Source organism: Harmonia axyridis, chromosome 2 (genome assembly GCF_914767665.1).
Source record: "Harmonia axyridis chromosome 2, icHarAxyr1.1, whole genome shotgun sequence".
NCBI classification, from domain to species: Eukaryota; Metazoa; Arthropoda; class Insecta; order Coleoptera; family Coccinellidae; genus Harmonia; species Harmonia axyridis.
Window position 1 is genome coordinate 39,565,732 of NC_059502.1, and position 26,733 is coordinate 39,592,464.

At 32.8% G+C, this 26,733-nt stretch overlaps 1 protein-coding gene across 6 annotated transcripts in view; it reads left to right on the forward strand.

The window, feature by feature from the left end:
• Positions 1–26,733, forward strand: part of LOC123672378 (ubiquitin carboxyl-terminal hydrolase 47) — a 312,797-nt gene that overhangs the window by 215,193 nt on the left and 70,871 nt on the right. For all 6 annotated transcript variants that reach the window (XR_006746263.1, XM_045606467.1, XM_045606472.1 and 3 more), the window contains 4 exons: positions 9,250–9,772; positions 10,162–10,337; positions 10,405–10,615; positions 10,674–10,847. Coding sequence is in view for 5 of the 6 variants with exons in the window: in XM_045606467.1 (XP_045462423.1) it covers positions 9,250–9,772; positions 10,162–10,337; positions 10,405–10,615; positions 10,674–10,847 (1,084 nt within the window). In the remaining variant the exon portion in view is untranslated. The remainder of the gene's footprint in view (positions 1–9,249; positions 9,773–10,161; positions 10,338–10,404; positions 10,616–10,673; positions 10,848–26,733) is intronic.

Sequence of the window (26,733 nt, forward strand, 5' to 3'; positions counted from 1 at the left end):
TTTTTCAGTGCTCGTCACAGCTCTGATACTTACACTATTTTTCTAATCATCCACATGGGCAAAAGGTGAACATGATTTTAGGATTCAAGAATCGTATTGAAAAAGTTGCCCATCCAAGTCTAAGGCAGCAGAATCTGAGGTTATTGTTAGAGACGTTACAGTTGATGCTAGAGTTCATTCCAAAAAGGTTGTTGTCCAGATTAATTTATAATACCACTCCTTCGAGACAGCCAACAAATGGAGAGAGGGGCGCATCCACCACTGTGGACACTGAGAACGCAGATAGAATTTTTTACTTATCTATTCCCCTAATAAATGGTATGACTAATGCATCGATTAACCTCCTGAAGACCACAAAAATTAGATTGATTCAGAAATCTTATTTTAAAATTGACAGATTATACAGTCGAGTGAAAGATAGGATGACTGTTGATAATATGAGTGGTGTGGTATATTGTATTCCTTGTTCAATATGTAGTGAGGTGTATATTGGTCAGACGTCTCAGCTTTTGAAGAGAAGGATTGCTCAACACAAAAGCGACATCAAGAATCCAAACAAGATTTGTGCCCTAGCGGACCATACCCGGGACAAAGACCATCCAATGAATTGTGATTCCACCAAAATTCTTGAATGTGAAGTGAATGGAAAGAAAAGATGTTTCTTAAAGATGTACCATATTAAACGCGAAACCTGTTCGATGAATTACAGAAGGGATGTAAACAATATTAGCTCCATCTATTCTTATTTGATTCATTATGACCAGTTTGGTGGGAGTGAATTGGATGAATCACATTCCACAAGTTCTGCAGTCGTAGAGATAACGTGAAAGAATGATTCCTTTGTTCTGGACCAGTTTAGTGAGAGTGGATTGGTGTTTGGTTCATGGCATCTTTTAACAATCGTATTTGTTCTGAGTTCGGTGAGAGTGAATTGCTGGGACCAATGTGATTTAATGCTACTCTATGTTTCAGTTGTCATGTGCGTGTATTCTTTGGCAAGTCTGGTTGACAGCATTTTTGACAACCTCTCATTTGATTATTCTGTTTACTCTGTTTACATGATTAAAATTGAGTTCTACTCCTTTGCTAACGAAATATCAGATCTTTTTTTCGCTGAAGTTGTTGATGTTGATTTGTGTTCAAATAAGATCTTTATAACTCTGTATTTCGGTATGTACTATTTGTATTATTATTTTTATATATTTTTACATGCTTGTGATGTATCATGTTTTGACTGTTTTCTATTGCTATTGTAGAGTCCTGAAGAAGGTCTCCATCGGGATCGAAACATCGACTAAATGGAATAAAGAAGAGTGACATTATAACACTTATCAATTTTCCCACACCCCTTATCAAATTTACTACTATTGTTGTATATTGGGAATTAAAATTGTTGATATATATATACAGGGTGAGTCTTTGACTTGTACATATATTTTAACCGAAGATTCTTGGGGTCAAAAGAAACACTTTTTTCATTTACCATTTTTTCCGATTCGGCCCTGTTAAAAAGATATAGCCATTTTAAATTTTCATAATGAGCTAATTCACCCCTGGTAACCGGAACACTGAAGTTTTCGCAAGTATAAGATATACAATTTGAACCTTAGAAATAAGCTATTAAATTGAAAAAACCATCATAAACTCACTTTTAACATTCCATTTGTTGAACAAAGTAGTATTTTTAATACAATAAATGAGTTATCCCAATTTCACTGACGATAAAGATTAAATATTTTTTTCTTGATTTTCTATTTCATTTTCGATAATCATAACGAATTGAGCTCGCTACCACCCATATTAGCTTAGCTCTGATATTCATAATTCATATCCATTCATTTATTATATCGCATTTATAATATATCGTTGTTTATTTGATTTCGAACTAGAATTGCAATTTAACCTTACATTCTCAAATAAATAATATTCATCTGTGACAGTTCTAACACAGACTAGTAGTCTGTGGTTTTAAGTTTGAACCTCAAATTTCGAGTGTTGCAAATTTAAACACAACAGTTCGAATAATCTATGTTCTAACTTCTAACCTAAAATCTAAAATATTCATTTAAAGTTTACACTGTTATTGTCTTATGATATTTGATAATATTATATTTGCATAAAATGAAAATCATCGAAGATTTGAAGAAATCCAACAGAATATTGAAGTTCCATACATATTTTCAAGAAATTTAAAAACAATTTCCAAAATAATGGTGTGGATACAAAATAAATAAGTATGCATTCTGATAGAGAGTAATTCCTTTATGAAATGAAGCATTTGATTTGTGCCAACTATCTCATGAAAATAATGATCTGCATCAATATTTTTGAAGCCATTAGTGTGAAAATATGGAAATGAAGTTTTATGGCTCTGTAATCAATGGAAAATGTTAGACTCCACTTGTTATGAAATTTGTTCTATAATATGTACCTGCATTATAGCCAACTCTACTTGATTCATCTTGATTTCGCCATTGAAAATAAATGAGAAGTAATTAATATAAATATCCACAATTGAATATCCTGTTTCTTTCAACTCACCTATTTGTTTTCATATTAAAACAATTATGGCACTCTTGGAAGTATGTCAATCATATGTCCTAGGATGAATTTATGGAATAGCAAAAGAATAAAAGTATTTAATCTCAATCACATGAAAATTCGTCTAGTATGTACTTGGTGGTATGTTTCGATGTGAGTTTGAATGACCCTCGAAGAATACAGTATTGTTCGATAGCAGTAGTCTTTAGTGGGATATTGACCGTTGTCATTATAATGGGACTATTTTGTGAAACCTTTTTTAAACATGGGCTTTATGGAAAATCTGGACTTTTCAAAATAGAATGTTGATTTTAATGAAGTATCTTCTTATAAGAGCTGTGTCAAAGCTCAGTAATTTGTAATCAAATAGAAGAGTCGAGGTGAGTTTATTAAAATAACTTCATTTTCAAACTAAGTTGGCTAGTACTTCAATTCTAGAATCTGAGACATGACATCATAGTAAATATTCATTTCTGTGGTTTTTTTTCCACAACAGAACAGAGTTGCATTTAGCCAAAGTACCCAATTTTTCGAATTTCACAGATAATTTTTTTTTTTTAAGATCAAGTTACTCGAAAACGGCGCTTTGTAGGAGAAAATATGAAGAATACTTTTATTTTTCAAATTAGCCAAATATTGTTCAATGAACGTTCAAATTACTTTTAAGAGTTGGGTTCTTCGAATTTCTGGTATTTTTATGTGATGTAATGTTCATAATGAAGAAACTGAAAGACGTGTAGGGAATTTTGTGTTCGGAGAAGATGTATCACATCAAGGAAAAGCTATATTCCAAAAATCATTTCCTTCAATAGAACCATTTACGAGATATAGCCGAAAATCACATTTTTTTATCGATTTTCAACAGCCTGTATCTTTGTAACCGGGCTGAATCGGAAAAAACTATAAAGAAAAAAAGTGTTTCTTTTGACCTGAGGAATCTTCGGTTGAAATATATGTACAAGTCAAAGACTCACCCTGTATACTAGATAGAAATTCTAGGATGTTTCGATTAATTGCCGCCGAGGTCTCAATCTGCCTACTCCCCAGGTATCATCAATGATAGTTTTCTCGTAGGTGTGGATATCTTCCGTCCTTCGATCCGGCTGAATGTTAACCTGCATTTATAGTGGAAGGGGTGGTGGTGGGGGTGTCCGCCGGGGTGGGGGATGCGCAGGAACCGGTTTCGTCGTTGTCAAGTGACTTCTAGTCATCGATCGGGTTGTTATCGATGATTTACAGAAAACCAACCCACACGAACTGCTACCTGAATGCAAATTCACACCATCATCCGTCACAAATCAACTCCGTATTGAACTCTTTGATCCATAGATCCATAAAACTGACAGATAGCCTACACATTCCACAAGAAATCAACATCCTCCAAACCGCCCTACAACAGAATGGCTACAACATTCAACAAATTCAGAAAACCATTAATCGACATCAGATCCATACACAACAACCCAAAAATCCTCCAGAAAACCTTTTATAAAAGGTGTCACTGTTAAAATCAGTCGCATCTTACAAAAACAGGATATAAAGACAGTTTTCACAGCCGATAACAAAGTTTGCAAATTTCTCCAAACACCGAAGGATACGATCGATAACGAGTCTCAAGGTGTATACAAGATACTATGTTCCGCATGTCCCAGAACATACATAGGACAAACCAACAGACGTATAACTAACAAGGTATATGAGCACCAACTCGCAATACGCAGGGCCCCCGCAACCGCGAGTGCAACGCGTGCACCGCACGCGGGCGCCACTCTAAAAGGGCGCCAAAACCTCTTATAGACCGCATGAAGAACCGATGGACCAAAGGTTTTCGAAAAAGATTCTTTCAAATTTTTTCAACACATATTTTTTTTCAAACTTCTTTCTTGCAATTTATACAAGTTTCTGAACGTCGCAATCGGTATGAAATAGCCAGAGATTGGTTTACAAAAACGCATACTCGATGTTAATCCTAGGGCATTTTTTGCGCCATGTGCTGCACACAGCTTAAATTTAACTGGAAATGATGCTGCTGAGATTTCAAATGAAACAGTGGACTCTTTTGATATTGTACGGGCACTTTATATATATTTCACTTCATCCACAAAAAGATTGGAATGTTACAAAAAAGCATGATCCTCAGTTACATCTAAAACCCCTAAGTGATACTAGATGGTCAAGTAGAATTTATGCTAAAGTTACATTTTATTCAAATATGTGATAGCCTTTTAGAAATATCAGAAAATGATACTTTTAACAAAGAAACTAGACATAAGGCAAGTTCTCTTTCATTAAATATTCATTTTTTAAATTTATTTGAAGTATAATAATTTCTTATGATGTTTCATTCAAGATTAATATTGTAAGCAAAATTATGCAAAGTGTAGCGATTGACATTAAAGTGTGCCAAAACTATTTGAAGAATTTAGTTGATCATTTCAAAAATTATAGGGATGATAATGTTCCCGAGGAAAAACTTGCGGAAGCTGGAAAACTAGCGGCTGCTCTTGAGATAGATCAAGATTTTTCTCCATTATATACTGTAAGACGAGAGTATAAACCAAAATTGTTCGATTATGAACAGACGGATGGGGCACCTCAAGATCCAATAATCGCTTTTAAAATAAATTTCTTTTTGAAAATAATTGATCAAACACTAATTTCCTTGAATCGTAGGTTTGATATATCTGATTACGATAACGTTTTTTGTTTTATTTGTGATATTCTTAAATTAAATGACAAATAACTATTAAAATGCTGTCATGCTCTTCAACAAAAGCTAACTGATCAGGAAAAAAAGAGGCTGACGTGAAAGAAAATGATTTATTCACCGAGATAAAAGCCCTAAGATTGTTTTCATTATCTGAAGCGAAAATCCTCTTGAAATTCTACAATATATTTTTGAAAATAATCTAACTTTTCTACCGAATCTTAGTATTGCCTCAAGAATCCTTCTCACTTTACCTGTGTCTGTTGCTTCTGGTGAGAGATCATTCACTAAATTAAAAATAATTAAAAACTATTTGAAGTCCATCATGTCATAAGAAGATTTTCTGGATTGGCAATCTTAGATATAGAGCAAGAGATACTCGATGAAATTGATTGATTGATAATATAAAAGAATTTGCAGCAGCCAAATCTAGAAGAACATCCATTCAATTTCTGGATTGATTCTAATTAAATGTTTATGCCTTTATGAATAATTTATAGAAGAATACAACTTAAGATTTGAAACACATTTGAAATGTATTATGTTACAACTAACACCATGAAGTTCTTAAGGCAATGAAGGTTGCTGATAGATTTTCAACCATTCTACACCTACACTAAATTCTTAACAAAACTTAAAAAAAAATTTCCGATTATCCAGCAGTGCTTTTCTCCACCTCCCTTCTTTAAGGGGCGCCAAAATATGTTCCGCACGCGGGCGTTGACGGCCCTGGCAATACGCCAAGGAGATCCAACATCTGCCCTATTTAAACACTGCAATACCATCTCTGCAGAGTAAACCCTCACATGTAGGATAATTCGTGAAGCACTCGAAATCGAAGAACGACCCAAAATCCTCAACAAACGGGATGATGGGCAAATATTACCTAACACTTGGAAACCTTTGATTTCCCGTTTCATGGCAACACATCGATCGATAACTCAGCTGGCGATGGGCAACTCGAGTTCTTCAACTCAATTAACTCGATTTGCATTCTCAACGAGTCAGCTCGATTTACCTTCGCGTTTATTCGAGTCAACTCGGAAGAAATCTTACGATTCGGGAAATCGTGAATCCCCGTTCGTTGCCGTTGCAGCTCGAGCTGTGGCTTGCCCGAGTTGGGCTCGTTCTTAGGAGTTATGACTATACGACGTAAATCGAATCAAGCCATCGTGTGGTTGGTGGCAGGATGAAGCGATCTCGAGAATAAGGATTCAGTTTGGATCTACCGATCTACCCGATCGATGACTCGAAGTCACGTGACAACAACACACGATTCTGCGCGATCGATAACAACCCGATCGATGACTAGAAATGAGTCAGAAGAGAGAGAGATAGAGAGAGAGAGAGAGAGAGAGAGAGAGAGAGAGAGAGAGAGAGAGAGAGAGAGAGAGAGAGAGAGAGAGAGAGAGAGAGAGAGAGAGAGAGAGAGAGAGAGAGAGAGAGAGAGAGAGAGAGAGAGAGATAGAGAGAGAGAGAGAGAGAGAGAGAGAACGTGTGAATTGAGACGTATAGTGAATCTAGTGTTCCGTTACGACTCAAGAAGTTTTTTAGTACTTTTCAGTACTGTAGTGTGTTTTTAGATAGTTGGAGTTATTCGAAATGGATAAAACCATTCAAGATTTTGTGGCCTTGGGCAATTATTTGCTCAAGATCAAAAGGAAAATTGCAAAGACATGTGAGAAAAGAGGAAAATAATGACAGGAAAAATGAAGACAAATAAGAGGAAGTAGTGACCGAACTAGCCTTCAAAAACCAAAAAACTACCCCAAAGCCCCCCCAAGAAGAAAAGATAAAAAGTGAAAACGTCGAACTCATTCGAAATACTTGATGAGGATGAGATGGAAATTGACGATGATAAGGAAATTACGGGAGAAACGAAGATGGACACAAAAGAGAAGGCAAATTAAAAAAACGACACACAGAAAATAGCAAGATCCAAAAACATTAATGAAAATGGAAAAACAAACAAACATATGAAGAGTGAAAGAATCGAACAGTTTATTCAAAGAAATAAAAGCAGATGGAATGAAGTGAACAAGGAGATCAAGAAACAACAAGTTAAGTGTAAAAAAGTAAAACTAGTAGCGCAAGGGGTTCAAATCGAACCCAAAAGCTGAGAAGACTACAGGGCACAATTTGGAATATTAAAAAAATATTTACAATGTTGAAAGAATGCTGCGGAATTTCAATCCAAGTGGAGACTCTGTGGGTAAGGTCGGAAGTAAGCCAGTGCTACCGATGCAAACTATATGGACATTCACAGAGATTTTGCCATCCAGCCTACAAATGCATGAAGTGCGGAGAAGGACACATCACAGCGGAGTGCCCCAAACCGATCAAAACACAGCCGAAATGTGCGAATTGTGGAGGAAACCATCTTTCGACATTTATCGAAAGCACCGAAAATACTAACCCTAATATTCAAAAACCCAAATATAAAGATGCTTCTCAACCTAAAGAAAATGCGTGGACCAAAAAAATGAAAACAGAAAAAGGAGAAGCTAAAAAGGATGGATAAAAATCCAAGAAAGTAAAGAGGAAAAGCAACCTAAAGGAGGGAAATAATCTATTAAAAACGATGACAATTTAGCATCCATCCTAGAAAGGATGACTCTACAATTTTGCGCTAACAATGCGACAATGAAGCAAAAGAACGCCTTCTTAGAAGAGCAGTTAAAACTGATTAAGCTCTTCGAGAAAAAATGAACCACACCGATAATAAAAGTCTTACAATTGCGTTCTGGAACGCAAATGTAGTCTTCGAAAAAAGACAGGAATTAACTCTTTTTCGAAAGAAAATTGAATTGATATACTTCTCTTGAGTGAAATCTATTTGAAGCCAACCAAAGAATTTAAATTAAGAAGTTATGAAGTATATAGAAAAGACAGAGAACAAGGTAGAAGAGGAGGTACTCAGAATAAGAGAGATAGACCAAGCATATGTTATATATTCGAAGACAGGGGAAAAAGAACTAGTCAAATATAGAAAAATATACAGAGCGTTCCATTTGAAAAAATGAAGTTGCAATCAATATGTTGCCCACCCTGTACATTTTTCATTTTGTGAAATCTTTTTAAAAAACAATAGTTTTTTTTAACCTCTTTTAGTGACAAAGTTAAAGGAGAGGTCAAATTATGGTGAAAAACCCGGTACACGTTCAGATGATATCTTCACAACGTCTGCCATCTCGACCAAATTCACTTTACGGTCATTCAAAATTATTTTGTGATTTTTTTTTTATTTTTTCGTCGGTGACAGCCTCTTTTGGGGGTCCACTGCGTTCGCTGTCTTCGGTGTTTGAACTTAGCATACCAATCAATAATGGTTGTTTTTCCTGGTGCAGATCCCGGAAACTCTTCATCAAGCGAAGATTTTGTTTCAACTGTATTTGTTCAAAAATCAATATTTTATCAGCACACGAAATTTTTTCTCCCATCATTTTTCAAATAACAAAAGTCCTACACTCACAACGCAATATCTCACAAACTAATGGTCGGACTGCTGTCAAATTTTGGCACGCATCGTGTGTAGGTTGGTACTAATTAAAAATCATATGGATTTAATACTAGCACCGCCATCTGTGTATCAGACCAGGGACTTTTCAATTGGCCTAATTGCAATTCTTATTTTGTTATCTGTTGAAACACCTGAAGAGACAATGTTGTATTGTTTTATTAAAATTCAATGGGAATTAAGTTTATGATTGTTATTCAAAAAGACTTTATATCAGATGAGGACCATATCCATAAAACATTGCTATTTTATATAATTCATAATTAAATTTTTTTACAAGAATATGTAGGTATGCTAATATTATTATTAGGAATTTCAAATTCGATCTATAGTGTTTCAACTATTTGTGATTATATATTTCTTATCATTTCAAAGAAAAAATGATAAATTCATAAATATACTCTCTGTCCATGTTCTTTTATTGCATAAGTTTTATCGCGACAGATGCCACCTATACACTAATGTATTTTATAACTGATTTCAGATAACTGAGGATGACATTCAAAAAACATATGGTGGTTCCCCACACAGAGGATATTTTTCAGGAGCTTATAGCTCAAGTACCAATGCTTATATGCTTATGTATAGGCTAATTGATAAGGAAAGAAACGCTCATGCAATACAAGTCGATGAATTTCCCCCGCACATAAAAAATCTCTTGAAACAAATGAAAGAAAAAGAGGAAATAGATCGAATAAATAAAGAGAAAGAAAATGATTTTGTAAAAATTAATATATTCTGTTACCATCCGGTGGAAAAAAGACTGGTAGATGCAAAAGTTGCAATATTTGTTGATAATACGCTACAAGAAACCGTTCACTACACAGCTCACCATAGGTTCAAACTTGAGGGTGTAATTGCAAAAGAAGATTGTCGACTAGTAAGATATAATAAGTTCCAAGATTGCATCGATCATAGTTTTGAATCAGATCAAATCAAATTCTGTGATATTGATTCTAATTTCAATCTCTCTATGAGTGATTGGTTATTAGAAATAAGACAACCCAGTAAGTAAAACTTCAATTTAACATTGAATTATGTTGAGCTGTTATTTTGTGAATATTTTGGATTTATGATTTTATGTTTTTTATCTTTTTATTTATGTTTATTTATCTTTTGGAATTTTCTTCTTGTATAACATATTTAAGGATAATTTGAGTGAAAAAAAATTTCAATGCTTCAAAAAAATCTATATTTGGCACCGAGGCCTTTAACTGATAAATTATAACATGTATAATAATATCAAAAAAATAGACAAATCAATATTATCGAATCAGTTTTATATAATACTGATTCGATAATATTGATTTGTCTATTGTATATACAAGCATTCTCTTATAATTATTCAGAATTATTTCGAATTTCACCAGGTTATGTGCTATCCCATTTTTTCCAGATACTGAATGGTCAGATTATAAAGCAGGAGCTGTAAATATGAAAATTTATCCTCTTAACTTACACACTGAGGAAATGGAAGATCCTAAAATTCTTCGAGTGAATGTAAATGAAACAGTGAGGGAGATAAAATATAGAATTTCTCTATTACTAGATTCATCTCTCGATCCTATTCAGGTAAAGAAATTCTTTTCCTAAGGTATAAAAGAGAAAGAGGTGATTCGATGTACTTTTTTTCTGACAGTTAGCACTAGAAAAATTGGGCGATCTTATGTATTTGGAAGATGATGACATTATCAATATCGATTCTAAAAATATTGAATACAAATTATATGTGGGGAATATGCTAGAGGAAGATAATGAGCTCTGCTTCTTTAGTACGAAGTTCCGAAAAGTTATTGAAAAAATGCAGCAGGTTATAGGAATAAGAATATTTTTACCAGATGTGGGTTTAGGTAAGTTATATACTTTGGATCAAAATTGTCGTAATCTCCTCCTCATTTTTTTTTTCAGTTACTTTGGGTTCTCTCTCTATTCCTACTTTAGACCAGAACCAAAACTTGCATAGACTAGATATTGGTGCAGGAGACAGGACCATTCCTTGCTGTGATGGTTTAGGAGATCAGAGTAACAGTGAAGATAGTAGTTTGAGTGATAGTGACAGAACTTTAGTAGGTGATACTCCAGGTTAGCTTATATTTTTTTCATTTCAGTGAGATGATGTATTTAAAATTCTAGAGAAAGTGAGATTACCAAATGAGTTCAAGTGATGATGTCTCAACAAAAACTTTTATATTTATCTTATATGGTACTGTTCTTACTTACACAGAAAGCAAGAAAGTTTTTTAAAACTGAACAAAGCCATAATATTTTTCCTAGATTCTTTTTCTAGTAAGAAATGAATGAATGAATGAATCAAATAATTTTTCATGAGCATTCTAGAGCCTGATTTGACGAAAAACTAATTTAAGATGATAAAGTAGCATCAATTCTTGATAACCTATAATTTTTTGTCTCATAACTTTACTAAATCATCACCATCACCATCTAATACTGTATATCTTCCATGTCAGTCTAGATTTTTTCTTCTTCTTCCTCTTTCAATAGGACCAGGTCCTGTTCAATCCTGTACATTTAGCCCTCTTCTGGGATCTTCTTGAGAGACTGAACTCTAGCTATCGTATAGTATATCCAAAGTCACTTGAACTAGTCCATAAAAACGCTTGGCCATAGATGTCCCTTTGAAGAAGATACCGCGATCTGCTAAATACCGGGGTTTATTTGGAAGTATTATTCGGCAATAAATTCAATGGCCCCAAAGGAATTTCTGGAAACTTGGCAAACCTTGTATAATCGAAATATTCATCTTCCTCCAAGTGACTTTGAATATACTATACCACCTTTTTGGTGGTCTGCCTACAGGTCTGCGCGTGTTCAGTCTCTGAGTCTTATAGCCCACTTTGCCCATCTGTCTCCTGGCATTCTTTCTACGTGATCCCTCCAGAATCTTTCTCGTGTCCTGAGTCCTGGGTCCCTGAGTGTGGCTTCCTCAATAGTTCGAAATATTTTCATCTCTGTGGTTCTCATTTTTTTTTTATTATTATTTTTTTTTGTTGTTGTTGATGTCTCGGCTCTGGTTTCTGAATAGGTCTCAAACGCGTTATGTAGATTCTGGTCTTGCTCTGCGAGCTCATTGCTTTGTTCCTCCACACTATATCTCTCAGATAGCCGCTGACCCTCGATGCTTTTATCGCTTGTGTTCGTGCCTGTTTTGTCAGGTATCTTTCACTCAATATACAGGGTGATTCCGGAGGAGACCGTCAGATTTTAGGAGAAGTTTACACTAGTCAAGACAGTTTCAAAACAATGTTTGGTTTATGGTTGAGGGCCTTTATTGAGAGTCTACAGGGTGATTTGTCCGATTTGACTGATTTATCTTTAATTCATAACTTTGGTATGGCTTGATAAATATTGATGAAATTTTCAGTGTAGAACAATATGATTGTCTACTTTCAATAATTCTAATACTTTCTTCAAAATACAGGGTGGGAATTATGATGAGTTCAGATTGAATTTGCAGCTTGAAAAAACACATTTCGTTTTTAGAAATTTGCTACCTGCTTAAGATTCTGCCATAAGTTCACATTACTGGAGCGTTTATATTTTTTTTTTTTGGCACACGTTCAGTTCTCCTAGAAAAAAGTTTTAGAGATGAACAATGTAATGTCTTTACTTATTTTGTTGTTAAGAGAAAACTGGCTAATGATACCATTGGAAGTCATACTCGAACTGCTTTATTAAAACATAAAATATATCAAGTGTATTCCCCACACTCCAATTCACGTGAGAAGGGATGTGCAATATATCAAAAACAATATCGTTATTTCGCTCCACGGCAGTGAGAATATTCTGAACTAGATAGTAAAGCTGTATCGTCCAATGATGCAAAGCTCTTCTGAATGTATGAAAAATAGTTTTTATCAAACTGAAAATTTTCCATTGAACTTAAATCTCAATTTAAATCAAGTTCCTTAAGATTCATGGTCACAGTGAACCACAGGATGATATAAATAATCTGTCACAAGAAGTGTATTTCAACATGCATCAATTTATTTACTCATGCAGAATATGCAGATATGATTTTTGTTTATGATTTTTCTAACGGAAATGGAAATGAAGCCAAATGGAATACCAAAGACAATTTCCCAAACGACGTCAACCAAATAAAGGTACTTTTGGACAAGTATTCCAATATTCTGAAGAACATGGGCAATATCCTCTTAAATTTTGTGTTTTGCCTTTCATAATATGTTTCGAAAGTTTACTCCGTATTAGTTGTTGTAGGTATAAAGATATTTTCTGGATTAAATGTTTTTATACATCAGAATATGAGTGAATATGTTTCGAATGTTTACTCTGTATTAATTGTAGATTTTTTGGTTTACGTAGGTACATATAAAGATATTTTCTGGATTAAATGATTTTATACATCAGAATATGAGTGATTAGCTTTACTATCTAGTTCAGAATATTCTCACTGCCTTGGAGCGAAATAACAATATTGTTCATCTTTAAAAAATTTTTCTAGGAAAACTGGATGTGTGCCAAAAAAAATTGAAACGCTCCAGTAATGTAAACTTATGGTAGAATCTTGAGCAGTTAGCGAATTTTTAAAAACGGAATGTACAGGGTGTTTTTTCAACCTGCAAATTCAATCTGAACTTATCATGATTCCAACCCTGTCTTTTTGAAAAAGTGTTGGAATTATTGAAAGTAGACAATCATATCGTTCTACAATATGCAGATGCATATTGACTAAAAATCCTATTAGATAATAGGATTTTTAGAGATGACCATTGATTGTGTCTTGTTGATTGAAATAATTGAAACAATAAATTTTTCTGCAGAAGTTTTCTTTTTATATAGTAGACGTTGTAAGTCATCTTCATTTCCTGCTACAGTAATACCATCGTCTGCATAAAACAATACCTTTAGCTAGCGGTGACCCATTCTGTATCCAGCGTTAACTCTGTTAACATCCTCCATAATTTGGTCTATTATGATGTTGAATAGGATTGGGCTAAGACTGTCTCCATGTCAAATATATGAATATATGGATATTACATACTGGATACAGGGTGTAATTCAATAAGTGTTAAACATTTAAAGAGGTGATTCCTTATTGAATAAAGATAGGATCTTTCATATAAAGAAACTTTATTGGAGCATCCCTTGTTAAGAAACAGCCCCTTGAAGGGGGTACATAAAATTTGTATAAATAAATTTTTAAATGGTAAACAAATAATAAGACAAAAAGTTACATTGGTAAACCAAATAAATTACTGGCTTAGTGTCTTTTAGGTAGTAAGAAACGTCAGGTTAGTTCCAATATTGTAACTTTTTTAGTGCTTGTGAAAAAAATTGTCATACAAATTTTATGCACCTCCTTTAAGGGGCTGTATCTTAACAAGGAAAGCTCTAATGAAATTTCTTGATATGAAAGATCCTATCTTTTTTTCGATGAGGAATCACCTTAAATGTTTTACACTTATTCAAGTACACCCTGTATATATACAGGGTGCTTCAAGTTCCACTGCCTATTAGACGTTTCTGAAAATTCGGAGTAGGACATTGTTCATGATACCCCATTCAGTTAAAATATTTTCGATGCTCCGGCACTTCCAGTTATAGAAGAAATGAAAAAGATTAAAAAAAAAACTTTTTTCATTTTATGTCTCAGATATTATCAAGATTTCCATACTCAATTACTCCTTCCTGAATTTATTGCGTTAGTCCTTATAGTTTTCAAAATATTAAGAAAAAACCGAAAAAAGAGAGAATTTCCATAGTCACTATTACGTGAATTATTTTTACTGTGAATATCCTATGCCTATACTCGATTCACTTTCTCGAATTAGAATGTAGGAATATCGTGCATATCTTGAACTTGAGAAATATCATCACAGGGTGTTTCAAATATTGTGCCAAAAAATTGTGAACAAAATTTGATCATTACTTTCGATTTTCAAATTAGAACCCTATTTTTTTTATGATTGCGTTGGATTCTACGGAGAAAACTAGGGGTAATTTCGAAACATGATTATGTTCCCAAATTCAATAATTCGAAAGTTATTCGAGATTTTATGAATTTGTGTTATACGTAGAGTCAATTTCATTCGATCTGTTTCCTAGCGGACTAATTACTTCACATGTGTTTACATTATCAGAGCTACACTTATTTGATTTTACTAATTCCTCTATTCAAGTGACAATATTCTGGATATACTTTTCGTTAAAATATATATATCCAGTACATAAATTCATATTCTATGTGCGACATGCGCAATGATCTTTCTTGGATCCTACCCCCTCTGTGTAATCTCTAGCATCTGCCCTTTTGGATTCGTCTGTAGTAGAGTAAGGTTGTATTGTTTAATGTTTAGAAGTCTGTGTACTCACATCACAGTTAATTCATTTCTCTTTATCATTATATTATTATACTGAGATTCATCGACACATATGCTTGATTGTTTGAAATTAATATTTTGTATTGCTCTTTCTCAAAAGAATATATATATATATATATATATATATATATATATATATATATATATATATGTCTGGTGTAGGAATACGAGATCCGTATACAACCAAGTTATCAACGCTACGAGATCATGAGATCCGATGGCCGGATCTCGTAACGTATTTCGTTCATTTTCGGTATCCTGAGGTAGTATATATCATTCTGGCGAAATTTGAGATGGAGCTCATAGCGGTCACTAATTACATGCAAATTGTACAAATGAAGTTTGAGAGAATTGGCGCTGGCATCGAAAATGTATATCGTGGTAGAGGTGCCATACGAACTTTGAGAGATCCGTAAAATGCAACACTGTGTGGATCTCGGAAAGTCGAAACTCTTTATCACTTTGAAAAATTAAATACATACCTATTATGCATGTCGGGTTGATTCACCTACGTGAATGTTTCCGAGAAGGGTTTGAGAAGACATAGGTATATTTCGCTCCTTGGGATTCGAATTCTCGACGACGCTTGTTACTAGCGCAGTTTGAGTTGTTTTTCCGATAAGTGTATTTGAAGTGAGTTTCTACCAGAACGTTTTTATTGGGAATTTCTAACTTCTGAATGTACATGTTCAAATACATCATAAAAGTGAAATTGAACGAAATTAATAAAGAGAAGTACATATCTAATAACCGAAAACTAACACTTTCTTAAATATATGTATTGAAGTGCTTTATCTTTATAAGAAGAAATATCACTATTTTTCAGAATTAATAATATAAATGAAATCCTTCAAGACGTACCATTCTTTTGCATATTTGATGAACTCGACACAGAAAAATATTGAGTGTTCTTATATCTGCATGAAGTTGTGGTAGGCTTTGCGCACAAAAAAAATTATTGGTAGAGCTCAAATTGAGGAGATTAAATGTTGAATTGATTTTATGAAATAAAACACACTCGATTCGACCAAAGTTCTCGACTATCTGAAAACCTTCAGGTGTGAGTCAATAGATGTTTGTTTTGGATTTTGTTATTGTTAATTTATAATTCTAAGAATGGATATCATCATAACGGATGGCATGCCAATTTGTTTGAGACCGAAAGTGATATCGGTGAATTTTATTTTAAAGAAATTTTATTGGAGGAAAAGTTGTGTTACATTCTCTCAAGAAATATTTTCCATGAAAATTGAAATGTTACATAAGCCTAATGAACCTGATTATGTTTCCAACAACAAACGGAAGTAGCTACTGAAAATAAATGTAGGGGGAACGCAAAATATCATAACTTGGACAGGAACTAAATGATTTCGAATAACACAAGGCAGATTGTAGGTATCATTAAAAAGCTTCAATATAATTTCTCATATATACGCAATATTCGTGTATGTTTTTTTGGGAGAAATTAGGTATTGTTGAATTAAATTTTCGTTGCTTTGTTGTAATTTTCAATCAGTAAATTGTAAGGGAAGAAGATTTCTTCACACCTGGTGTTCCCCGAGAACCTCCTCTTCTTTTTTGAAAAATTAATTTTTCTCTAGAAGACGAATGACAATTAAAATAAAGTCAATGCAAATATAGGTGCTAAATCTTTTCACTTCTGATATACAGGGTGTTGAAAAAAATATTTCTAACAAGTTACTACAAATTTGAGCCCAATAATTGTATCAAAAACATCAGTTTTTATTAGAACATCTTCATCGAATTGCTTGAATTCCAATTTCAAAAGAATCAAATCTTATAATTTCGTTAAATTTTTTTCTTGAAAATGGATAAGTTTATCATCAAGTTTATGTATCAAGATTAATTTTCAAAAACAATTGAATAATGTTGTGACCACATTTGTCTTTAACAATTTTTCAAACAACGAATAAAAAATTTGTACTAGGACTACTAATTCGTACTTTTATTTAGCGGCGGGCATGTTTGGAACAAATACAGAATAGTAATTTACGTAATAAGTTCGGAAAATAGGGTTTTTTTGGACGAATAGACAAAATTCTGTGTCTGTGAGTCCAAAAAAACCATTTTCGGGCGTGTTGCGTACAATATTTTTTCGGCAACCATGTAAAATAACACTATCGCTTCTGCTTTCCATATTTTATTTCAACCTTTTCAAATCGAATCAGTTGTATTACCATACTGTAATGAGGAATATGAATCTTTTCACTTTGTTGCTGAAGAGAGGCCAAGCGTAGTGTACTTCTGATTATTTCGGATCTACCTGCAGTCCGATTCGGTCAAATAATTAAATAATTCTTAACAATTACCAACATTGTCACATAAGAAATCATTTCAAATAACGTTTCAAATCAAGTTGGAGAATTGTGGAATAATTTCATGAAATAGCATCTTCTACTTCACGTGTGTTTCTCAAAACATTCCAGTTTATAAATCACGTAGCTTTCGGCTGACTTAACAGAGTACCCACCCTATACAAAGGTATAGTTTTTCTATGATTTCGTTTTTTTCCATCTCATATGTTATTTCTAGAATATTTCCTTTATATTGGAAATATTTATGGTTGGAGGACATAAAATTCATTCGTCATCAAGGAAATTTGATGGTGGAAGATGAAAGTGGGCTTAATACATATATGACAAGAATGTCTTGGAACCCTATGCTGTGTATCAAAATGTCTTGGAACTCTATGCACTTTGGAAATTCACGGTGAATGAAGAGAATGTCTTGTAATTATATAATTCACAACGGGATTGTCCTTTACGTATAAATATAGTTATATGAAAAAATTATTAAGGAACTAATAACTTTAAGTTATATCATATATCTTCGAGGTGTCTTAAATTTGATCCTCACTGAAAGCATCTCGAAAACTATAAGACAAAGAAAAATATTCAAGGATCATAGATATCTCGATTCTCGAGTTACAGGGCGTTTCTGAAAAATAATTGTTTCAAATATTTCGGTATATCTTGGTTTCTGTTCGAGATGTTCAAAAAATTCTGATACTTTTTTTCAGTAGGTTTTATGATTTATTATATAATACTCATAACAAATCATAGAAATTAATTATCGTTTTGAAGTACCTACATAGAAAAAGTTGATGTTTCCTAAATGGACATTCTAAATATAGTGTCCCCTTTAGAAACGCAGTTCTCTAGCCCCAGATTTGTAGAAAAATTATTCTGTTATCGTTTTACCAAAAATGTCAACTTTTTGGAAGAAATTGAGATTTTCGTCAAATTTTTTTCATGGGACACCCTATATATTTGTCATTCATTTGGAGATTCAATTCATTTCGTGTTCATCGTAGAATTGTAATCCAGTCATATAGGGTGTCCAATTTTAAAAATACAACACTCCTATATTTATTTAACAATATTTCATTTCTAATTAAACGGGAACACCCTCTATATTACATAATAACAATAAAACGATGGATACAAAGTAAATCGAATCTCGAAATAAATGAAAAATATTTACAGGGTGAGTCAAAAGTGCTGGATCGGTCGATAATTCCGGTAAATTTTGGAACAAATCAAAGAAATCATCGAAATATTTAAAACATATTCAGGTAAAATGAAATGGAGATCATGTGAGCAAACAGAAATATAGTTCATGAAATTTTAGCTTGTCGGATAGCCTAGTGAGTAGTATTCAAATTTTATCTGGACAATTTGTGCCTAAAATGAAATATTTTCAAAATGCTTCGCATTTCATGTTTTTTTGGCAGTATGCTTTTCACGCATACAATTTCAAGGTATAACATTACTCAACTCTATTTCACACCAAATAATAATATCAATAGAAGATAAGCCAAATCAAAGAAATCAGCAAAATAGACCAATTGAACTAACAGAAACAAACACAATTAATTTAGGGAGTTCACAATGAATTCATATTTTCAGCTGAAAAAGAGTCATCGAAATTATTTATCGCTTATGTGATCTGCTCAGATGTCTGCAAACTTTCTTCAATTCGAACTTCAATTATTAAAAAAATTTGCAGACATCTGAGCAGATCATATGAGCGATACATATTGATGACACTTTTTCAGCTGAAAATATGCAGTCATTTCAAACTCCCTAGAAGAATTCTGACTATATTTCTGTTGGTTCAAGTGGTCTCCATTTCATTTTGTCCAAATGACAGTTTAGAACATGAAATGCGAAGCATTTTGAAATTAATTTATTTTAGGCACAAATTGTCCAGATAAAATTTGAATACTAGATACTCACTGGGCTATTTGACAGGCAAAAATTTCATAGACTATATTTCTGTTTGTTCGCATAGTCTCCATTTCATTTTTCCTGAATGAATGTTTTAAATATCTTGTTGATTTCTTTGATTTGATCCAAAATTTACTGAAGTTATCGACCGATCGAGCAATTTTGACTCACCCTTTAAAAATTTTTCATTTATTTTGAGTTTTAATTTATTTTGTATCCATCATATAATTGTTATTATGTAATATATACACTGTTCCTATTCAATTAGAAATGAAATATTGTTAAATAAATAAGCGAGTGGTGGTATTTTTAAGATGAGACACCCTATTATTATTACAATTCTACAATGAACACGAAATGAATTAAATCTCCAAATGAATGACATATATATAGGAATATCCGACAAAAAATTCAGGATATGCGGTTTCAAAAAATAGACTTATGAACAACAATTTTAAAAAATTGCAGTCCTCCGGATAACCGGCAGAGTAATCCGTAAATTTGCAGAAGACTGAAATATTTTTTGGAAATTCAATAAAAATGAATCCTTCAATTATGTCGAACGGTTTCCAAGATGATATTCAATTGAAACCATCAAAACCATGAAATTCTTCGAAGAAAATGACCTTTGTCAAAAAGTACTATAGATGAATGATGGCAAGTGGGGTATTTCTCAATCAGAACTTCATGTAGGTTATTAGTATTATATGAAAATTGGCATTCCCATTTGAAAAATGAGTTGGTATCGTGTTTCACTACTTTCAGAATAATTTAAGCTTATGCGTTGAGTGCTGTCGATTCCGTAAAAATTTGAATGATTTTCCCAGCCCAAAATTAACAGAATTTATCGACCGATCGAGCACTATAAACTCATCCTGAATAAGGTGTCTCATCAGAACGGTGTCCCATGTTTGAAACGGATAACAGACTTAATTTTTTCGATTGAATATATTTCAATATGTTTCATGTATTTCGTTCATTGTATAGTTTTAGTCAAGTCTTATATTGGGTATCCATTTGAAAAAGAACTACTATCCTCTATATCTCTGAAACGGTTATTAATTTCTATGATGTTTCATGCACAAATTATGAACCATAATATCACTGGAGAAACACAAAATGAATTAAATATCAAAATAAGTGAAAGTTATTCATATAAAAGGTGTCCTATCGAAACAGTGACGTCAAAAAACTCAATATCTTTGAAACGGATGACATTTTTTGAAAAATAACTGGATTCTTCAAGACAAATCTGCGGACAAAAAACTGCGTTGAAAAATATAAGGTGTTCCATTGAGAAACATCAACTTTGCTCTGTGTCTCTAAAACGGTAATTAATTTCTATGATATGTTACCAGCATCAAATGATCTGTTACCAGTATCATATAAATCATAAAAATTACTGAAAAAAATATTTTAGAATATTTCGAATATGTCCAACAGAAACCAAAATATAGCGAAATATTTGTAACATTAACTCAGAAAGAAGCAAGATATCTGTGATCAGCCTTCTGATATCATCTGATTATTTCGAAAAAAGACCTCAGGGACGGAGGTCTGGCAACTTAGTGCCAAATTCAGAAAGAAAAATATCCCTCGAAAAATAAATGAGAATCCTAAATTTTTTTTCCAAAAATCGATCATTGCAGTGAATATAAAAAATTTAAAGTAACTTTACACAATACTTTCACAATTCTCAAAATTTTCCAATTAAATTTGAAAGTATGTTTGTGTTCAAAAGGTGCTTCATTTTGAACAAATAATCACATTTGCAGATGCCATCAGTGGCTTACATGGTTCCTTTTCTTTTCTATTTTTCATGCCACTGGTAAAATCAGAAAAATGTCGCTTTCTTCATTTAATTTCCAGTGAAAAATGTATATTTTTTCGGATCCGGAAAAACTAACCTTTTCGAAGATGTTTGAAAAAGTCTGGAAATTTCACTATTAACCAATAAAAATTACTTATAATTTATTATATTCTCTGCAACGAACAATTTTTGAGAAAAAAACATTGAAAAAGTCTTATTTATTTTTCAATGGGAATATTCTATTTCAATTTGGAACCAAATACACTCTGTGTATTTAAACCATCGAAGTTTCATGGGTGTGTGAATTTGTTCTACTCGAAATGAAACATTTTCCTTATTTTTTTATTATTATCTCAGAAATATGTTAGTTCAGTATATACCAAAAAGGTTTATTAACACTACGTTTGAATTATGTTATGAATATTTATCAGGACTTGAAGGTTACGTGACAGAATATCAAACCATAATAATTATTCTGTGGCTCGAAAGTTATGGCGCTTGAATATTTTCATATTTTCCGGAAAATATCATGCAGAGAATCAACAAAACGTTTGACGGCCTATTCTGAAGTTACATGAATAGTATTAGTTCCTAAGAGCTATTCTGACGTTCTAAGCTATTCTGAAAAATTGATGGACACTCTGTATATGAACGTTTTAGGAAAAGAAGCAATAGTGTTATGAATAATATTGACGTGTCTCCATTCTAACACATCGACCTCAATTAGGTGACATCTCGAAGAAAGGCCGATATGCAGGGCGACACTTCAAGCGTTGGCAGGTATAACCCAATTCGCCCAGACGAAGATAACTTTTAACGCATTCATATCAGTTTTTCAACTCAACACTTGGTCGTCTGGCCGACCCTTCAGTCATGATTGTATACAGGACCTACGGCTCACGGCGATAGCGACTTGATACATACTCGGTCGGCCGAAGAAATTTGAGACTTCCCTAAGCATTTTGTTTGCGCGGGAATGTTATCACAGTTTTTTAATGTTGTGACATAATTTAATTATTGAATAATATGAATAATATTATCAAATCTCTGATGTTTCAGTGGAATCCACTGGGACCAATGTACAATAATGTATAAAATTAATGGTTAATTATAACATATCAGGTTCACTGAATAATGTATTCGTACCGTTTAAAGATATCGAGTGATTATCGGACCATAATTTTTAATAGTAGGTAACACTTATTTTCATACAACATTTTCATTCATCACATGAATAAGAAAGCAATTAGAAATTACTGACATGAGATCTATCTCGTAAGAAATATTTCTGTGTTATCGAGAAAATATGATAATATGAAAACTCGGCTCTGAAAATCTCATTCTTGAGGGAATTTTATTTTATTTTATTTGGAATTTTGGGATACATCGGCCAGCCGATCAAGAGGGTGGGGACAATCTAGAATCGAATCGCTTATTTGAATTACGCGATAAATCTCGAGAACAATACAACTTGGAAACAAATAAAAGCGTTTGTTTTCAACGCATATCGAAACAAATGATGTATGTTTGCCTGTATTTGTGTATGGTTATAACTTTTTCGAAAATCAAGTTATTATTCCTGTTTTTTGAATTTCTTTCAATCTGAAATGATTTGTAAATTATATTCTTCATACATTTGTTGTTGAGAATATTTCCCTCATTTATCTCCTGAACATTTCCTAAACTGAATTTTTAATGAAGAAACTGAGCAACATATTATGAAAACATGTTATAACTCAAATATGAAAAATCATAAAGAGATTGTTTAGTTCAAGAAACCAATACGGAGAATGCATCTGAATTTTTGAAAAAATAATTAAAGAAAAAATGACATTTCAGAGGAGGTTTAATTGAAATACTGCATTTTAAAGGAAAAAATGAAACCGAAATTGATGGAATTTAGAATGAGAATTGAGTTGAAAATACATAGCATGTGATGTCCATGAACCAAATTCGAGAAAAAATTGGGAAAAGCACTGACGGTCATTTTTATCCATGAACCAATTGCATCTCTGGTTGTTTGTCAGCTCAAAATTTTGGACGAAGCTTAGAATTGCTATTATTATGTACACGAAAATACTTGGTCCGATATTTCGTCACTAACATATGACGATTTTTTATATTTAACTTCATTTTTTATCATTCTGATGGTGATGCTATGCACACCAAATTTGGCACGAAGCTTGAAATGATTTGCTTTGTACCTATACATACAAAATTACAATTTGGTGGATCTTTTGCCACTGAAGCATCGAGATTTTGTTTTTCTATAGTTTCCTATTTTTTTCAAATTTTCTATGGTTCTGGATATGATATCCATGAGAAATTCTGAAGGAAGCTTGAAAAGGTTAATTTTCATCCTCGCGCAAGTTTTCTACACGATTCACTCCTAATCAACGAAATATGAGTCGTTTATTTTTCAATATTCTTAAAAATTTTATATTTCTGGTTATGTTATCAGATCTTAATTTTGCACGGAGTTTGGAACTGCTTTTTTTTCACATACGTGCCAAAATCCACGAATAGCCAATAGCATCATCTTACCTCATTGAAATATGTCAGGATTTTATTTCTCGATATTCCTTTCGCATTTTCTCTGGTTCTAGATGAGGAACCTGAACTAAACTTCGCGAGAAGCTTAAGACGGCTATTCTTCATTCACACGCAAATATTCAAGTCGATCGAATCTGTAATCTATATTTTTTCGATATTCTTCCTTATATTTTTCTGGCTCTGGTTGAACAAGGAACAAGAAATTGTACAAGGCGTTAGGAATTATCAGTGTTCATCTGAACTAAATGCAAAATTTCATCGAAATGAAACCTGCAGTTTTGAATTATTGATAACATAACATTTCGAAAAGCAATATTTCCGGAACCTCTGATCAGATTTAGCCCGTTAACGGACTAGACTGAGATTTTTGCCATCTGAATCTACCCTGAAAATTTTGAGTATCTAGTTCGAAAAATCGTAAACACGGCAACAGGAACACCATTCAATTCGAAGACGAATTCGTCATCAGGAAAAACTAAATTTTGAGATCCTTTTGAAAAAAATTCTGAAAAAGAAGAATTTTTAAAATACAGAAATCAATACGAAATGAAGAGCGATCATTCGTAGAAACAACCACTCAAAAACTAATCATTTCAGGAAAAACATTAATGGAATTAATAACGTTGGCATAAATACATATTCCAAGTACACGACATGTTCTACATCTTGCGAGATCCGACGAATATGCTATTTTGACCCTTATTGATATACAAAGATTTTGATACTCATCTCGCATCTTACGAGATCCGTCAGGGTGGCAACGTCGAACGGATCTCGTTGACTCGCGGTATACCACGTATATAGGGTATATAGGAGAGGATCTCGGATTGTTGGTTTATGAGACATGGACCTCGTAGCGTTGAAATTTTACAGGGATCTCGTAATCACATTTTCGAAGTATATATATATATATATATATATATATATATATATATATATATATATATATATATATCATTAGAGACTGTAAATAGAACAAAGTGTGTGTTTCTTTATTGTGTTTTATAACACTTTTCTCTAATTCTGTGGCAAATCCATTCATTCTGGCGCATCTTGTGGAACAAAATAGAATAGAACGGATTTATCTATTATCTGTCAAATTTGTGATACTCTTCTGCCAGCCAACATTTTTCAATGCAAAAATCACTAAACGATATTTATGGAAATAATTCTATAATTTCAAATAAAATTCAGTGAATTATAGAAAATAATGTATAATACTCGTACAGAAGGCTCATTCTACCACTTGTTCATTTTGAACTGTCGGGAGAATATCAATATCTTCTGCACTTTATAAATAGGTAACTGATTATTATTGCATTCTTCGAGAATTCCTTTCATATTCACGATGAATACAATATAATTAGTAGTAGAACTCATCGAATATTAAATCCGAAATTTCCTCATATTCATCATTTAAATGAGAAGATCTTGAAAGAATGTTTCGTACTTTGTGAATATCCATTATACTGTAGTTCCTACCTAGAAAAAAAAATCTGTACCATATGAGATGAAATCATGCAGCACTCTTGTTTGCCAAAGTTGATGAATATTCTATACATATAAAAGGGCGGTAGAAAACATTTTATATTTCCGAAATATCTTCTCGTTAATTGGTGGATCCAGGATTTCATTATTCGAATAACGTGGATTCATTTCGTGGAATTCTAATTTACTAGCTTCAATAATGAATACACCTGTCACTTTGAAATAATTGGATATGTTTTTCAATGATCGTAGAATACTGTTTTGAAGCGCACTCTAGAAACGGACTGAATGAAATTGACCCTAGTAGTATACATAAATTCATTAAATCTCGAATAACTCTTGAATCATTGAATTTGGGAGCATGTTCGGACACTGCCTCATTTTCAGAATCCCATGGCAATCATAAAAAATAGGATTCTAATTTGAAAATCGAAAAATATAATCAAATTTTGTTCACAATTTTTGGCACCATATTTGAAACATCCTGTGATGATATTTCTCAAATTCAAGATATGCACGATATTCCTACATCATTCTAGTTCGAGAAAGTGAATCGAGTATACGCATAGAATATTCACACTAGAAATGATTCACGTAATAGTGACTATGGAAATTCTCTTTTTTTTGGTTTTTTGAAATTTTGAAAACTATAAGGACAAACGCTATGATTTTAGGAAGGAGTAATTGAAAATGGAAATCTTGATAATATCTGAGATTTAAAATGAAAATAAAGAGTTTCTTGAAATTTTTTTTTTCATTTTTTGTATAACCGGAAATGCTGGAGCTTCGAAAATATTTTGCTGAATAGGGCATCATGAACAATGTCATATTCCGAATTTTCGGATTTCAAATATGCCCCCTTCTCCAGAAAGGTCTAATAGGCAGTCAAACTTTTATACCCTCTATATACAGGGTGTTTCCTAAACATGCGGCAAAAATTCAGGGGGTTGTTCCTTGGACTATTCTAAGAATATTTTGTCCTTTGATGATTTTTGAAAAACCTATTTGTTTCGAAGATATAGGGGAAAAAAAATTTCAGATAATAACATTTTATTATGAAAAATTACATGAAAATTCAACTCAACCTACAAAAACTGTTGAAAATGACCACCTCTAGCCAGCATACAAGCATCCAGTCATCTCGGTGTTTGTATAGCGATTCATAATAGTCAAAGATAAAATGTTAATTGCTAATACATCACAAAACGAATTCAAATGAAAACCGTGTTTACCTGTATTCCTTTACCATCTGCACTTATCAATTTTTAGTCAAAAAACTGGCCGTTTTTAGTAATTGGAATGTTGTTAAACAAATTTAAAAATAAATTGTACCTACTTAGTAAACACAGTGCGGTACGCATTTTTATTTAAACTATTATTAATTTTAAAAATATGAAAAATGTTGTTCGCCCTGTATCTTCGAAACAAAGTGGTTTTTCAAAAATCATCCAAGGACAAAACATGCTTAAAATAGTCCAAGGAACAACCCCCTGAATTTTTGCCGC